Here is a 17,378-nt window from a genome sequence, read left to right as displayed (position 1 = left end):
CAGAACACAGAATGTTTTTTTAGTGAGTAACTTTCACTGTCATCATTTTAAATATATGGCTCATCTACAACCAATTCACTTGACTTGGTCCAATTGGTGCTGTGATTTGAACTCATACCTGTGGTGGGATTCTGGAGCCGGCATACGACAGTGTGTCTGGAAGGGAGATAAGCAGCTGAGCAGCATGAGCGTCATCTCCGTCCTCCTCAGGGTGAAGGGGGTCAGAGGGCATGTTGGTGACGGTGATCTCCAGCACAACCAGCCGCTGGTCTGACAGTGAGAACACCTGCACCTCATCCTCATCTCTACAGAGAGGAAAAGAAAACAGCAAGGGTGGAGATGGAAACATTTACAATCATCAGGAGCAAATCAAAGTTCTACAAAGGGTGAGTACAAATAGTTTTAAGTAAAAGTAAATCTAATAATTCTTATATTGCAAGATAACTAATCTCATATCATTTTATAATATAAAGCTTCACTCTAAACTAGTACCATAAAATAAATTTATGAAACACAAAAGCAAGACTGATGAAAGAATAATGAAAGTTCAAACATCAGTTCAATATAATCAGCAAAAATACACATTATTTCCTGTGCATATACTTAACTGTTTGTGTTGGGATGTAGGTTGCTAGGTAACAGTATGCATTATCAAATCCACAAGCTCACGGAGAATGGGTTAGACAGATACTAACTTTGGCAGAGGGGTGAAGAGGTCAGAGGTCAGGGGTCGTGTTCCAAATTGGTAGCTCAGCTTCAGGTTGCTCTGGCAGATTTTGTCGCTGCCACATCCTTCTCGCAGGAAGTTCACCTTCAGTGGTTAAAATGAGACAGACATGAAGTCTTGTGTGAAAGTGTAAAGGTGTGTCAGTAAGTTTAAGTATCGGCTTTCAAGTTTTTCATACAGAATTAAATTATGTAGAATGGAAAGTGCTGAAATGTGTTTTTATTGCATTATACCTTTCTATGTCAGCATGCTTGAAGTAGTTTAAGTACATTTACTCTGTACTGTACTACAGACCTTTTTCCTCCCATTAAAAAAAACAAGCCCCTAGATTATTTGTAAAAGCAGTGTGTTACCACCTGCAGTTGCATATTATTGTTAAGCAACATCTAGTGGTCGTGTGAGACAGCATCAATCTTTTCAGCAAATGCGCCAACACAACACGTTTACATTCAAGGGACAAAGCCCTCTGGTGCTACATGTCCAGAGGAGGTCAGGATGAATCAATGGGTCGACGATACAGTGGACTTTAACACAAGAGACTGCTGTTTGTTTCCCTTTTCCAACTGATAGTCAACATTATTTCTTTTAACCAAGGCCATGATGGTTCTATAACCTTAGCCACGTATTTATTATATTTTATTTTATGCTTATTATTGTAACCATGATAACCATGATGACAAACGTCCTCTTACCTTAACAAGGTACTTACTTTAACCCGAACCATGATCTTTCCCTAAACCTACCTAAGTTGTTTTTGTGCCTATGCCTACTATAGTTTTGTTGCATCATAAAAGGAGGTACATGTGACACAACCATCCTCCAACCCTGGCATCATCTTGAGAAAGATTTTTGCAACAGTGTGTAATCCAACTGATATTTATGCAGTGAACAAACGTCAGTATTTCAGCTGAACATGCTTCATGATATATTCAGCCTTATCTATCCTTGACGAGCCTGAATTACTGCTGAAAAAAGTTGTTGATGGGAAGCATTACATAACTTGTTAACTTGCTTGTACGGAAATGGGAGAGTGGGAGTAGTCATTTAAAATTAATCCTGACCATAAAATACTCCTGCTTCCTTTTTGTTACAGACCTCATAGTGCAGTGTATTAGACGGGGAAACATTCAGTACAGGCGCCAGCTTCTCCAGCCTCTTGGCACCTGAGTGTCTGCGTGGTGGCACAGGCTTGATGGTATGGGTTATTGCCAATGAGATGGGACGTAGTTTGTCACGGATGTTCTCCTGCATGGACAGAGATAATAAAAATGATTAATGGTCAACAAATTATCTGCTTATAGGAGGTAGTAGTCAGTGCACCAATACTTACCTAATACAAACCAGAGTAAAATAAAAGATAAGAACCAACACCAAAAACAACAAATTATTGTTTACAAATACCTCAAACTAAACACAAGACATTTATTTAACTCCACAATTTAAAAAAATATAGTTGATGTTTCTGATCTGGACAACATGAACAAATCTAAGTCACTGACGTGGAGTTGGAAGACAGCAGTGGTGCACACAGGGTGGCGCTGCCGATGCAGCTCCACTTCTTCTGTCTGAGTGTACTCTGGCTCTAGTGAACTGCGGCCCAGGAAGTTAACGCGGTGCGGGAGGCCCAGCTTCCTGCGCTCAGCGTCAGCTTCAAAGTGCACTACCAGAGCTTGAAGGGAGTAAAGGGTGTAAGGGTGCAGGGGAGTAAGGGCGATACACAGAGAGACAGGGAGGGATTGAAATACAGAAATGTGAGGACACACACAGAGAGCACTTAAAGAGCCCACCAGGGGCAGAATATATATTAAACTCCCCATCTCAGGGAATACAGTATTACACAGCTGTGATTTAAACATAATAAAGTCTCACTTTACCCTACAGATAAGGTTACTTTCCACTGTAAATAGAAATGACTGATGTCACTGTGGAGGATGATATGAAGTCCCAAGCAAGAGAGAACAAAAATGGTCGTGGAAACTGAGGTGTGACTTACTAATGTGTGGTGAGTAGTGTTCTGGGTGGGCTAAGAAGGTGAAGCAGGCCTTGACCTCCACGCTAAAAAAGGCAGATGGTGGAGAGTGAAAAAAACAATCTCGGTTCCAGTTTTTACAAAATAGCACGGCACAAGATACTGCAGACAATGGTTGTCTTAAATTGTGTTTTTAAAATCTGGGTTTAGATAAATTATCCTGCATGTTTGTCACATTATCATTTCTTACCAGACTCCATCTCTGCCCTTGCAGTTGTACTGCTCCAGATCAATGTAAGAAGGGTCAATAGATAACTCTCTGATCACATGGATGACTGGACGAGACCTTGGGGACATAAAAGCACACAAAGATTTGTAAGTAAACAGATTGTAAACATGCAAAACATTTTATGATAAAACTTGTTCTTCATGAGTGTGTGTTTAATGTCTGCTGAGATTTAACGTCCTGATTTTCTCCAACAATTAAAATTTGATTTAGCCGGAGGGCTAAAAAATGGGGAAGGTATGTCTTCAGTCAAAGTGCTCTTGACAATCTCGTTTGAGTGCAACTCGTTTCTCACCTGAAAAGAACAACTGAATCGTTCAGAGAGCCCACCGCAATGTCTGGATATTGGTTATTGTCAATATCCAGACCACCTGAGATGGAGTATCCAAAACGTTTCACATCAAAGTCACGACCATCCAACACCTGACAGGGTAAGAAATACCAATCAATTATCATTTATTCATTCAGTCTCATTATTCATTTTTTTCCTTCACAGTCCTTTCATTTCCGTCCCTCATTTCATCTTTCCTTCCTGTTGTTCACTCATTCCTCATATGAAACCTGTAATTCACCTGAGCAGGTTTTGTCTCAATTCCAGCATCTGAGCCTCTGTAGATGAAAACCTTGCCATCTCCGTCAAATGGTGCTCCCACCGCAATATCTGTACACATACAGGATTGGATGGTTTACCATTTTATTAGAACTGAAAATGCATTCAGTTCACATTTACAACTCAGTTTTTCTCATTTATATTTCAGTAGTTTATTTTGTCTGGAAAACATATAATCCAGTGCATATCTGTGTTAACAGTTTCTATCTATCTTTCTTGAAGGTCATTGTTCGCTTCCTGGTTTTGTTGGGCAATGATTAGCTGAGTGAAAAGATGTTGTTCTCACCTCCATATCCATCCTGGTCCAGATCTCCGATGCTGCTGACCGTCATCCCAAACATGGAGTCATATGTCCCGTTGAGACGGATTGGCCGAGCCTGATCATCCCAGTGACCAAAGGGGTTCAAGTACACATAAACAGCTCCACCAATCTCGGCCTTACGGTCAAAAAAGTTAGGAGCTCCAACAATCAGATCTGTCCAACTAAAGACAGGAACAGAAACAGAGAATTACAAGTTACCACCACCCACCCCATCACATCCTCAGTCATGTTTTTTTGCTTTAAGATGATTATCTATACTAATTCACATTTCCTCACCCGTCCTTGTTTAGATCCGTCGTAGCTACTGAGTATCCAAATGAAGAGGCCAGCTCCTCCCCCCAGAAAATGTGCTGTGGCACCAGCCGGTACACATTGTCTTTCCTCAGCAGCACCACCGCCCCTGTGTGATTGGCTCGGGGTGCACCCGCCACAAAGGTCAGCTCTCTGAGGCTCATTATGCCCATGGCTGAGTCCACTGAAAACCCTGGAAGAAGAAGAAGAAGAGGAAGAAGGAAGGCAGGGCGGAGGAGGAAGGGTCAGGGGTTAGTATTATTCGTGGGCCTCAGAGGATCATCTCCTTTCAGTGTAGCATGTTCTGCTTATCTTCTTACTAATGAAATGTGCCTTGAGTGACTATTGATTTTATGCCACGCTCATGATGGGTGTAAATGTCCTGTGTGCTGTGTTTGCTAGAGGAAGGCTGTCGGAGGCGAGTGAATGGTTATGTGTCCACTAGTAAGAGCAAAAGGGCATAAGGAGATGTATTGGGCTTCACCTAATGTCTCATGAGATTCATGATCCGGCTGTCCTGAATCAGTTGCCTCTGGTGAGGCTATGTAAACATAGTAGGTGGACATTAACCAGAGCTATAGCCTAGAGCATCTCCTCCTTTGTGTGAGTGTGCATTGTGGAAGTAGACATATGTATGTGTGCATGTAAAGGAATGACAGGATGTGTCTGCATGTGAATCAGGTCAAGCAAAGCAGTGAACAAGTGAAAGGCTGTGTGTGTATGTGTTTGCGTCATAAGATTGTGTTCATATTTTTTTTATCAAGCTGTGAAAAATAGCATATCATATCAAACATTTCACTGAATCAGAAGCAACCACATGCATTTGCTTCACTAGTTAAAAAAAAAAAAAAAAAACATGCAGAGGGTGTGAAAAGGGTGGATAATTTATCGGGACATTTGTTAGTCCTGAGTAAACATGCAGAGGGAGACAAAAACGGAGACAAACAGTGAGCAGCTCCAGGGTGGCAGGTGTGGAATGCAACAGTCTGCATCTCAGCTCCTGTAAAAACCAGCGGACAGAGACAAGGTGCTACTTTTTCCACACTGGGTGGCTTTTAACACACAGGCTTACTGCAAGGTCGACACTGTAAAACTAAATGGGGAATGGAAGCTTAATGCTGCAAAAGGTTTTTAAAAGAGATGGGGCCCCTGTACCAGCCTAACAAAAGTGGGGCCAAAAGTGGTAATCTTAATAAACTCAATAGGCCTTGTGGCTGCCATGTTTTTCATATGGTTTTGTCTGGATCAGTCTGTATGTAATAACAGATTATTCAGCAAGTATGTATTTGGGGTTAGAAAATATTCAGGTATTCCTTCCCAGTATTACATGAGTGATGTAATGAACATTATTATTTATTTAGATTAGAAGATTAGAAGCTTTATTGTCATCATATTAAATATGATGACACTTATATTAATTCCACATTTCATTCTCAATTTACATGTCTTGTGCCACAGTAACAACAGCTTTATATAATTGGTGTTGGTGTTGTTTTTCATACGTTTTTTCATAAGTCTTATTGCAACTCATGAATAACTCTCTTTATCATTTATTCATTATTTTCTCTTATAAATGTCTTTTATCCTGTTCTGTTTTTTTTTTTTATCCCAGCAAATTCATTTGTAAATTACCTTTCTCTACTATGAGCAAAAAAAAAAATGAAAATGAAAACTGGGACGACCTTTGAGACTATCATAACCACTTCGATGTAGCATAAAACCTCTGCAAAACCTACACATAACACTGGTTAGCTGAGCACTTTGCAATAAAGTGATTATATGGATAGGATCTAATTTAGCTTTGATGGAGGCTAAAAAAGAATGTATGCCTTTATTTGGCATTGCTCCTTAGAATGTTATTTACTCTTTCTGTGTTACCATAATGAGATTTAACATGTGAGATTTAACCATTTAGGAAAAGAATTCAGAAATATCAACATTGCTGCCATTTTAGTAAGCATGCATAGGTGCAACATATCATCTGGTTAGGGTCAATGGAAGCATGTGAGTTATGAATGAAGGCTAAAAGGTCATGTGGGAATTAGTGTTGTCAAGGAGACGGCTCAATATGGTGAGTAGGAGGGTAAACAGGCTTGGAGGTATGTGAATAAAGAGATTTATAGCAGATCCACATAGTCAGTGATAAGTAATAACTGGAACCACACAATAACAATAAATAAAAAAGGCCTGTTAAGCAGACGATGAGTCATTACACAGGGACGCTAAATACTAAGAGAAAAATAAAGCGAAAAGAGTGCTTTCTTTTAAAAAAAAACCAAAAAAAACAAATGCTAGCCCAACATTTTGGTCAGGACCAAAACGTCTCAACAAATACTGGATAGATGTTATGAAATTTTATTCAGACATTCATGGTCCCCTGAGGATGAATCCATTTTGTGATCCCCTGACTTTTCCTCCATCACTGATGGCAGGTTGAAATCTTCACAACGAAACATCTCTACATCTACATAACGGACTGGAACAAACTATTTTGTCATTCCTGGTTCCTTGACGATGCATCCTAATGACTTTGTCAATATCTGACTTTTTATTTGGCAACATTATCAGATCAAAATTGAAGTTTGTCCAATGTTTTTGTTTTGTGACTAAATACCTGCAAAAAAGAAAAAAAAAAAAAAATTCCCACCAGCCTAATCTGTTGCTACTTCGTGTTTAGTAGCATCAGCAAATGTTAGCATGCTAACATGTTAAACTAAATGAACACGGTGAACATTAAACCTGCTTAACATCAGCATGCTAGCATTGTAATTGTGAGCATGTTAGCATGCTGATATCAGCAGTCAGCTCAAAGCACTGCTGTGACTGAGTACTGCCTCACAGAGCTGCTGACGTGACTGTAGACTCTTGGTCTTGTTCGTTAGTTAAACGCTTTTCATCAGTAAAACAATGACAACCGACGAGAAAACCACCACCACCTGGGAAGCTTCGTACCGACACACACATGCAGACTGACAGACTAACTCGACACACTACAGACAACAGAGATCTACAGACAGAACAACCTGTTGCTACTCAAAGAGACAGCCATCTTTCCAAATCAGCTACTAGAAAAAATAATCATGTAAAATATTACAAAACAAAAAATAATTAAATTAAATAAACCAAGTCTTTGAATATATTTTCAGTTTTAGATGGATGCCTCTTTACAACAGTGAAGGTGATACTGTCCCATGTTGTACATAGAGTGCATACTTAAAATCTACACACGTAGACATAAGGTAGAATTAGCAGAAAAGATTCAGACGAAGACAGAGAAGACGGAGACGGGTAGAACTACTTCCACTACAAGCCCAATCTGGTCCAAACAACATCTCACGCCTACAAACCTAAGTAGCTATTATGAGCTACATCCTCAAACGGTGTGGGCCGGCTGGAGGGCTCCAGAGTTTTGTACAGCAGTGCATCTTCAACAGGGCTAGCCATGAACAAGAGCCCTATGGCCCGAGACAGGAAAAGAAAGAAAGAGAAAGAGAGACAGAAGGAGGAGTGTGGGAGGGGAGTGATGGGGCAGTGAAATGGTGAGGAGAAAATAAGAGTGAAAAGAGAGAAAAAAGGGAAACGGGAGGTGCAGGTGAGACAGGCTGTGATTGATTGGTGTTTTGTCCTTGTGCGGTGGCGCTGTTTTTTCCCTGCAAAACCACTGGGTACCCAGTAGAGAGGTGACGTTTAAGGCTCAGCCTGTACCCTGACGTTGCACACCACCCATCTAAAGTTTTGAATGTTTTCCTGTGCTTCTTTTCTAGAAGAGGCTGGTGGATGGAATGAGGATAACATCACTGTTTTTTGTTTGTTTTTTTTCCTTGGAAAAGTTTTCCCTTGTTATTCCAAGAAAGGCAAAAAATGTTGCCATCATAAAAATTTGTGTCAGGCTATAAGAAGCTCTGGACATATTAGATATGTCCTCCCCACACATTCACATGGGAAAGTGTTTTTAAAAATTAGGTGGAGTCATAAGCAGGGCTTTATGAGTCACACAGATAGCCTCAGCCAGAAATAAGCTGGAGGGAATGACAGGGGCACTAAAACAAGTTTTCTCTCAACCGGTCACAGGCAGTTTGGCAGTTGCTACTGTTGCTAGCTCCTGTGGTCATGCTCCTAAGGTACAGTCTGAGCCATAGTGCCGCCCCTCCTCCGGCCCTCGCTTTCTCTCCTGTGCACAGGCAGCAGTGAGCAGGGAGGGCAAATCCTACCCAGGTAACTGTGGTAAGGCACAGGGATGAGCTGAGCATTAAGCTGTTTCTGATCTGCCACCTCGTATGGTCCGTCGTCATAGAAACCGAGGTCAAGCAGAGTCTGGTTTAGGAGCTGGACGCGCATCTCACCTAGAATGGAAATAGGTGAAGGCACAGCAAAGCAACAACAAAACTTTGTTGTTGCAACAAAACATTGGCAGAGGGCACAGGACCACAGGTACTACTGTACTCTGCATATTGTGGACCCAGTGGAAACAGTCTCACACACTCAGTAAGATGAGAACCATCAATCATATCTCACAAAATGAAGAATCATATTTCATTGTAGTTCAATGTACAATTATATAAATGTCTGAAACAATTACACAATAAAGCATAGCATTAATCTTGTGCGACAGATTATGACAATAGTACAGTATAAATCAGTCCAGTAACTTGTTACTGCAGCAGATAAATCTCAGTGCTTTCTTTGATTAACTGGATGTGGCTGTTCTGCATAATTTCAGTGTCCAATCAGTAAATTGGCTTCTGAATCAATTCAATTTTTTTCTGTCCCTGAGCATTGTCCTATAAGTTGTATTGTTTTAATTAAACTGTTTACATAGCCAAGCTCACACTAAAATTATTTTTTCTTCTTTTAACTGTAAAAAGTCACAGTATTTAATGTTGAGCTTCATCCTTAAAGGAACACTTCAGCGTTTTGGGAAATACACTTATTCACTTTCTCACGAAGAACAGAAATGTTCTGGTGTTTCTCCTGATTGTCTAAAAATACTTAACATTTCTCCACAGGAATAAAACATGTCTGCAAAGATTTGTTTCTACGATCCAGCCTTCTTCAGGCCAACGAGACACCTTACCTTTCCAGTTGTATGTTCCTGGAGCACCAAACAGAATGAAGTTTTTGTCTGGGGTGAAACTGACAGACAGACCCTGCTGACAGAAACCAAACTGCTCGTGTCCCTGCGGCCGACCCTCGCAGAACTTCCACTCCCCTCCGTCCAGGTCATCTCGCTCTGTCAGGTCCTCACTCAGGACGTAACAGCGTCCAATGGGGTCACGAGTCTCTGAAGGTTGACTTACACGTTGCCTGAGCTCATACAAGTGAGCGCAGGTCTGGTGAAGGTAAAAGAATTATCATTTTTATTTTCTCTTTTTTTTTGTGATGACAAAATAAGTTATAATGTGTCATTTAATATAATGTAACAGATCAGCCAAAGCTGGAAACATGTCCTCTATGTCCACGAATGACTGGATCAGCAGTAAAACAACAAAATTTCATTGTCAAACAACAGACCTAGCTTCCTACACTGATGAATTTACATGATGTGGTCTTTACTCACCACCACCTTCCCTCCAATCCCTTGACTTTTGACAGTAACTCCCAGCCACTGGTTGTCTTTGCTCTCTCTTTCCAGACTCACTGAGAGAAAACACAGAAGGAAATGGCAATCATGGTTGTTTCCATATTGTAAACCAATTAGGATCTGAGCCACAGTGAGCAAACAGCACTTTGTTATGTAATGGAGTTATTCAAGTTTAAATATACTTTCTCTTGTGTAATGCAAATGACCAAGTACAAGTAAAATTTAGAGTAAATACATTTTAAATACATTAGTTCAAAGAATACAAAGGTGTAATGGCATTCACAGACACTATGTGGCCACACAATGGACCTCGAAAAGTTTATTCTGATATCATAAAATGGTCAGAAAGTCAATTCAAGGACAGCCTCAGTGGAAAAGTCAAAAAAAAGAAAAGAAAAGAATCTAAATGCTATAAGCCTGCTGTCAACAGACTAGGACTGAAACAAACAATTTATTTTCTTCATCCATTAATCTGCCAGTTATTTTCCCAGTTAATTGATTAAAAGTCCCATCACCACTTCATAGAATCTAGGCTGTTGTGTTTAAATTATTATTATTGTTTGTTTACTTGTTTTTATCTGACCTACATTTGAAAACCCATAAATGTTCAATTTACTATCATAAATTGTTTCTTATTATTTTGTTTGTCAAATGATCGACTAATCATTTCAACTGTACTACAAACTGACCTTCTCCATCAATATCCACCCTCTCACAGTCGTACTCCTCTGGTGTGATTGGACACCTAAACAGGGCTCCTGGTCGACTGCCTCGCAATGGGCCCTGCCCCGCTGCCTGCGGCGCCCCCACCAGGATCCTGAAGGAACATCAGTGACATTTAATTGTTATGTGGTGTCAAAAATTGATGGCTGATGTTACAGAGGTATGTCTCATAAGCCTGCACATAACAGAAAAGGTATTGTAAATTCATCATACGTCCCATTCAAAGCCACCATTACTCTAATGTACAAACACCTGCAACTCAAGCTAAACTATTCAAATCCCGCGGACACCACCTATGGTTGACCTGTTATGTTATCTTGACTTGAAATTGATTCAAAATAGCTCTGTGAAGTCTGTGGGTACTTTATCTTGCTATCAAGGGAAGGAAAAGTATTATTCTCCGTGAGGTGGTTGCTGATATTCTGGGGCCAGTGTCACTGCCCTCTGCCTTATTAGGAGTGGCTGATTCAGACTAGGATGCTATTTAAAAACCGAACGTTGAGCCACATTCCACCCAACACCGTCAGCCGTGGCGTACTGTATGCATGGAAGGCGAAACGACACGTGGAGAAACTGAGGGACAGGAGAATAATCAGAGAATAAAAAGCAACATGTAAGATGGAAAAGACAGGGGAAAGAGAGGTTTAAGACATATACCAGTGAGATAGATCAGTCCTAAACTTGCTGCAACAACAGCATTTATACAGCTTAGATTTGCTTACTACAATAATGATGGCAAAGAAAGTGCTCAGCTCAGTTGGTTGTGGCTACAATGCCTGTCTGAAAAGTTCCCCCCACCAGCTCCCTTCTACCTTGTTATGTACACACTTAAATTAGAGTTATCTCTGTGGCTGGGAAGTATTTTTGCCTATAAATACAGTGTTGCAAGCTGATAGCACTGCAAGGACCATGCAGAGAAACAGAGCAATAGATGGCTGAGAGGTCTCAGAGAGGCAGCCATAACGTGAGTGTCGGGTGTACAGCAACTCCTTTTAATTCTTTTCCTGCACTGAGATAATTATGTTTGATACAACACATTATATGCATTTGACAGTATTGGCTCCGCTCTGTTCTTAGTGTAAGTGGGTCAAATGTCTTGTATGTGTCTCCTTTTCCTCCAAGCTTTATCACAAACAACTGGTGACAGCAGACAGGCAGACACAATACTATTTACAACTGTCTAGATAGTACGTATCTTAAGGCTTCACAGTCGTGAAAGTAGGGGGAAATACACAACTTGCTAAATTCTCATTTATCTACAATGTGTCAATAATTGACACCACATGAGTGTGGTGTCAAAAACGGTATAACCTACAAATAACAGCTGCTGTCTTCATCTTTTGTTCTGGCAGTAAGGATAGATATAAACGTTTCACTTCATTATTCACTTTATATCCATCCAACATTTTGTTTTCTGAGGGGTAATTAGCACTGATACGACCCAGACTGGCAGACTCCTGAAAAATGCCTCAGCTGAGGTGCAGCCATCCATGTCTCAGGAATGATTCCTCTTACCTTAATGAATAAGAACCCAAAGCAGCCACCCAAAGAAAAGACATCTCATGTGAAAAAAAACGACTGCTGCACATCACTGGTGGTCCACATGAAAAATCCAACCAATTAATTAGGTTGGATTAGTTAGTTAGAAAACATGTGTTTTCCTTAGTTAATCTAAAGAAAACACATGTTTAACAAAAGGGATCTGGTTAAAGGGGAAGAACAAATCACTAAGAAAAACTGATAAGATCTGATCCCTCTTATAGCTGAGCATTCCAGGAGGCTCTGGTTTATGTTTGAGTTAGGATGATACCTCTCTTTCCCCCCCCCACCTATGCAGAAAATCTGGCAGGTGTCGGGGTGTAAGGGTGGGAGGTCTGTTAAGCTGTTATACCACCAGTATTTGGAGAAGAGAGTTGGCTGTCTTCCAACCCGTCTGTACATCAAAGCATTATATGTGGTCCACTGTGCACCTCAGACAGACAGAAATTATTCTTCAGTGGGAAAACATCATGTATGTACCATAACTATATAGTTATGGTACATACAACATAGTTTTACCACAAGATCACTAAGAGAAAATGTATGGTTATTGATTATTGCAGATCAGGGCCAGTGAGATACTGAGGATAGGGTGAGACAGTGTGAGGGAAGTTTAACCTGTGCTCATGTAATTTATACTTTAATTACTCATGCTTTTTGAGTGTACATACTATGAATTTTTGCTAGTACTAGTGCATATACTTTAGTTGTGCACACTTGTGTCATGCCTGTAATGTCTCAAATTTGAGAAAATACTTCAGACCATTCAATCCCTCACTGTACTTGATCTCCCATCAAATGAAAAGCATCATTGTGTGGAAAAAGGGAAATGCTCAATTTCAGAAACAAGGGATTTTTTTTTTTAAAGTAGTCAAAAATCAATCATCATAGCCCAACCCTTTGTATCTTTTTGTATGAACATAAGTGACTGATTAAAATAAGTTGGAGAATGCGAAGATACAGACAGGCACAAATGTCCTAAATATGGCACGGATAGAATGTCGCGGATGAGTAATGCTTTCATTCATTTTCCATTTACCCACTTCTTAGCTCACTTCATTGTTCATGGTTGAGTCAGATAGTTTGATCACAATCTCCATTGCCAAGCTCATCTTTCAGTAAGCCACCATTTGACATGGAGTTAGAGGAGCGTGTGTGTGTGTGTGTGTAATGTGAGTAGTTGTAGGTATGTTGTTGTTGCTGCACACTGAGCCTAGAGGAGATATCAGGGTGTTGAGTGTGAGGGTGATAGTGTCTAGTGAAATACTCAGATGAACCCAGACACCACAGAGCAGGCACCAGCATGGCTGAAGTGTGTATGTGTGTGTGATTTACATTACCAGGTTGTACATACAGATTAGATAACGCACCTGGGGCCTGTCTACATCACGCAAATCTGACAAACTGAATAAAACAAGAGTCTGCAGACATTCTGAGCTAAATTCAAACATCAGTATTCACCATATTCCACAGCTTAGTTTAGTGTGTTGGTATGCTAATATTTGCTACAGCTTAGTCTGATGGAAAATGCCATTAGTTTTGCATGTATTTGGTCATGAATCAAACTACTGGACAAAGTTAAGTCACTAGGATTCACTCAGTGGGATTTATCCTCTGGAGAATGTGAATCTCTACACAAAATTATATGGCATTCCATCCAGTAGTTATTGATCACAGTGGTGAGCTCAGCAACAGAGTGGTTCTTGGCTATCAACATTACTAAATGTATAGACTCTAGTCAAATAAATAGTATAAGCATAAATAAAGCACAGATAATAAATGCAGACATTTTGTGCACAAGTATTGAGTTGGTGCCAGAGAAGATCAGCCAGACAATCACAGAGTCCATCAAGCTGTCCGTCATTGTTCAGTTGAGTAATTACACCAATCAAAGAGAAACTACTCATTATATAAAGAGGGAAGAAGCAAAGGAGAAAAACAGTGTATGTAAATCAGGGTGGTCTTGTGCAGCTCTACTTGGGGACACTGTGATAGCTTGTAGTTTGCATGTATGAATGATGAATATGGTACATGGTCCAGGACAAATTTATTTAGTTGCTATCAGCAACATTGCCCGAACCCCTGAAATTCACATATCTCTGCCTGATTTATAACTCCACCCTCAGTCACCCCATCCTCAGTCATCATCCTTGTTTTTCCAGCCAATCATCAGAAACAAAACGCCGACACATACAGCACCCTCATTACACTGCACTCATACCCATGTGTTTTTTCATTGAGGAGGGCCTGTGCAGTGACCCCAGCACTCTCTCCACAATCCTGTCCAACCCTCCCCCAACCAAACCCTTACACACACACACAATCCCATCCTTCTTTACTCCTCCCCCCACTCTTAGGAGTCACATCCCTGCATACAGCCCCAGTGGAAGGTGGCAGAAAGACTGAAAAACAGTGTGACTGAATTGAAGAAGCACATCACACAAGAAACCACCATTTGCGACCAGCATTGCTTCTCTTAATATCACAAACATGGGGCTCAAAAAAGGAGGCGTGAATAGGAGTGCTGGCCTCTCAGCTTAATGAATGACTGACAACCTTAAAACATAATTAAGTCCAATAATGATTAAGCCTGACGTTGTGATACACTATCACTCGCGGCTTGTTAAATACCTTTTTGCCAGTTTTTATGTTTTCTCTTGTAGGATCACATGCTCCTCAAAGGGTTGAAAATTTCCCCAAATTTTTTGCTGCTAAAAAATCAGTTTATCCAAAACTCACGAACAGTAAACTGAAAACAAAGCTGCCTTTTCTTTGTTACTTCAAGAAATACTGGCAAGGCAGGGGCTTGTAAACACACAGCTACACAGTCAAACAATACATGCAAACATCAGCAAAAGGGTATTTAGTAAATGATGTAACAAAAAAAAAATAATGTGAGAGAGAAAATAGTGGGAGACACTTCAGGCAATAAGGAGGCGGCCACACAAGCTGCCTCTACCTCAGTTTGTAAAAGGCCTCAGTGTGACTGTTTTTTTACACTTAATTTTAGTATAAAGATCCATTGAAAGAGCTACTGAAACAGCGGACATAAACCTTTTTTGAAACCCAACCCTTACTTGGAATTTTCCAGGCGTAGGCCTTTGAAGGATTATAAAGTTTGTCAAATGTTGAATCAAATACACCCTAAGCATTTCCAATATTTAGTTTTCTGACTCTTTCAGTTGGTTCCTCCTAGTCTGTCTGTTCCCACCCTTTAACATCTGTCCATCTCAGAGCAGTGTGAGGCTGTTGCTCTATAGACAGTGGCTCTACAGGATCAGCATGGGGGCCACGGGCTCTTTAGGCCTTCTGTTGTTATCCTGAGGCAAGACTGTGACCTCTGACCTGGACACACAAACACACACGCACTAACACACACAGACATACATGCAAAGGAAAACATGTGCAAGCATGCAGACATGAATAGAGGCAAGAGTGTATAAATAACTTATAATATTTATACACAAATTCACAAACACACACACGCACATGTGTGGATACACACCAGACAACAGAAGGCTGTGTAACAACTGTGTAAACTTTGGATCAACATACTGACTGCAGCCTGTCCAACAACATCCACTGTGACAATCAGTCTCATAAAACAGAGCTAAAGGGCCAGTTTCAGAAAACAGCATTTTCACACCTGACTCCAGTTTCAACCTTTCAGTTCTGCTGAAGAGGAAACAACAGCTGAGAATGAGGTGACTGAGCTCTGAATCATCATGTTTTTAACATCTCAACTCTCGCCCACTTTGGGCAGAAGAGAAAAGGGCTGGGTAATGCACAATAAAGAGAGACAGAAACAGCTGCCAGTCCATACAAAAACCCCTCTGGGACAGTGTGGTTCACTGCCCATGGGATGGTACTCAACTTCCTGCTGAAACGATTTGTTCAACAGGCATCACAGGCGCAGTTTGATATTAATATAAAAAGCTAAAAACATTTTTGCAAAGACCCTGGCAATTTCAATGCAACACTGGAAGCATGTTTCAGGAAGGTTAAGGCTACAAATGTAATGTTTTCCTGTCTGTTGGAGGACCATGGTAACCCCATCCTCACTTCACATGCATCTTTAACAACCCCCCAAGCTCACCACCTGCCCCACTACTGATCAATAAATGAATGGCTCTTTCCAGGCATAGATGGGATAATGATTGGTCCTCAGGTCCAAAGTCTAAAGAGGACACAATCCTTGCACCATCCCTCCCAAGTTTCTTTTTATCTCCTTTTCCTCTCCCCCCTTACCCACTCATCCATCTATTGATTTGTCTATCTAGATACTTATCTATTAGACTATCATATTCCACCTTTAGTTGGTCTTTATTTCCTTTTCTTATTGTCTTTCTTTGAAGTGTAACATTTGCAATTCTGTTCATTCTGCTTGGAGTCTAGGTCATGAGCATCATCCGTCCATCTATGTACCTATTTTGCGTTGGGGCAAGCAGCACGCAGTTGGTGAAAAGGAGGGAAGCACCCTGAACAGGTCTATCACACAGACTGACAAACGCATTCATTAACTTCTCACCCAATCACAAAATAAAGAGTGGAATGTCTGCTAATTTTAATTTGAAATTTAATCTTTAACATCCAAGCCATATTGACCCCGGTATTGCTTAAAAAAAACTCACCCCCAAACAAAACTGAGGTAATCAGTGTTTAAAAATAATGGCAGCCATATTTACAGCTTGACAGCCATGTGCCCTTTATTGCACTATTGTACTTCTCTTGGGTCTACCTAATGTCTCTTCATATTGACTTGATTGAGATGAAAAAAAAAGCAATATAAATCACCTGCCCCTTAACAAAGGCATGTCAACCAAAATATGATGGGTTTTTTTTGGGCTGTTCCAAAATGAACCACCCAGTCTCAAAAGGACTGAATTGGTTATATCTATGAAAGGCTTGATACATTGTCCACAGATTCAGCAATTCACTTAAACCAGACACAAGCCATCAACAATGATGACACACTAATTCAACCCATCATAGTTTGAGGAAATTAGTAAAGGTGAGTAAAGGGCATCTGATTGTCTAAGGTGCATACCAAATAACCACAATATGCACAAGTCTTTGTTGAATGCCCTGTTCCTTTCTCTGTGCCCTTGTTTCCTATTTCTCTCCAGACTGTCAACCATTCAATAAAGGCAAAATGCCAAAAAAAAAAAAAAACTTTAAAAGATAAGATAAGCCAGAAATAATGCAAAGGACATCTATAAGATGTTTTTGAATGTTCAGGCACAGAGACCAGTTTTATCCAAAGACCATCCTGCAAAATCAAACAGATCTTTTTTAATAAATATAAACAAAGCGTGTCAGCATTATTTGTA

The 17,378-nt window shown here is 40.4% G+C and overlaps 1 protein-coding gene across 4 annotated transcripts in view; it reads right to left on the bottom strand.

Moving 5' to 3' along the window:
* itga7 (integrin, alpha 7) overlaps nucleotides 1–17,378 on the bottom strand; it is a 31,459-nt gene that overhangs the window by 8,107 nt on the left and 5,974 nt on the right. For 2 of the 4 annotated variants that reach the window (XR_005893881.1, XM_041034523.1), the window contains exons 2-16: nucleotides 10,476–10,603; nucleotides 9,763–9,842; nucleotides 9,280–9,535; nucleotides 8,417–8,548; nucleotides 7,553–7,660; nucleotides 4,191–4,398; nucleotides 3,879–4,075; nucleotides 3,555–3,643; nucleotides 3,278–3,405; nucleotides 2,947–3,042; nucleotides 2,721–2,782; nucleotides 2,227–2,396; nucleotides 1,823–1,972; nucleotides 696–811; nucleotides 119–305 (exon numbers count right to left, since the gene is read on the bottom strand). Coding sequence is in view for 3 of the 4 variants with exons in the window: in XM_041034523.1 (XP_040890457.1) it covers nucleotides 119–305; nucleotides 696–811; nucleotides 1,823–1,972; nucleotides 2,227–2,396; nucleotides 2,721–2,782; nucleotides 2,947–3,042; nucleotides 3,278–3,405; nucleotides 3,555–3,643; nucleotides 3,879–4,075; nucleotides 4,191–4,398; nucleotides 7,553–7,660; nucleotides 8,417–8,548; nucleotides 9,280–9,535; nucleotides 9,763–9,842; nucleotides 10,476–10,603 (2,107 nt within the window). In the remaining variant the exon portion in view is untranslated. The remainder of the gene's footprint in view (nucleotides 1–118; nucleotides 306–695; nucleotides 812–1,822; nucleotides 1,973–2,226; nucleotides 2,397–2,720; nucleotides 2,783–2,946; nucleotides 3,043–3,277; nucleotides 3,406–3,554; nucleotides 3,644–3,878; nucleotides 4,076–4,190; nucleotides 4,399–7,552; nucleotides 7,661–8,416; nucleotides 8,549–9,279; nucleotides 9,536–9,762; nucleotides 9,843–10,475; nucleotides 10,604–17,378) is intronic. The other 2 variants (XM_041034524.1, XM_041034525.1) reach the window with 2 other exon arrangements.

This window comes from Toxotes jaculatrix, chromosome 3, assembly GCF_017976425.1.
Source record: "Toxotes jaculatrix isolate fToxJac2 chromosome 3, fToxJac2.pri, whole genome shotgun sequence".
NCBI classification, from domain to species: Eukaryota; Metazoa; Chordata; class Actinopteri; family Toxotidae; genus Toxotes; species Toxotes jaculatrix.
The sequence above is the reverse complement of the archived record's forward strand: the minus strand, read 5'-3'. Positions and strand labels throughout refer to the sequence as shown.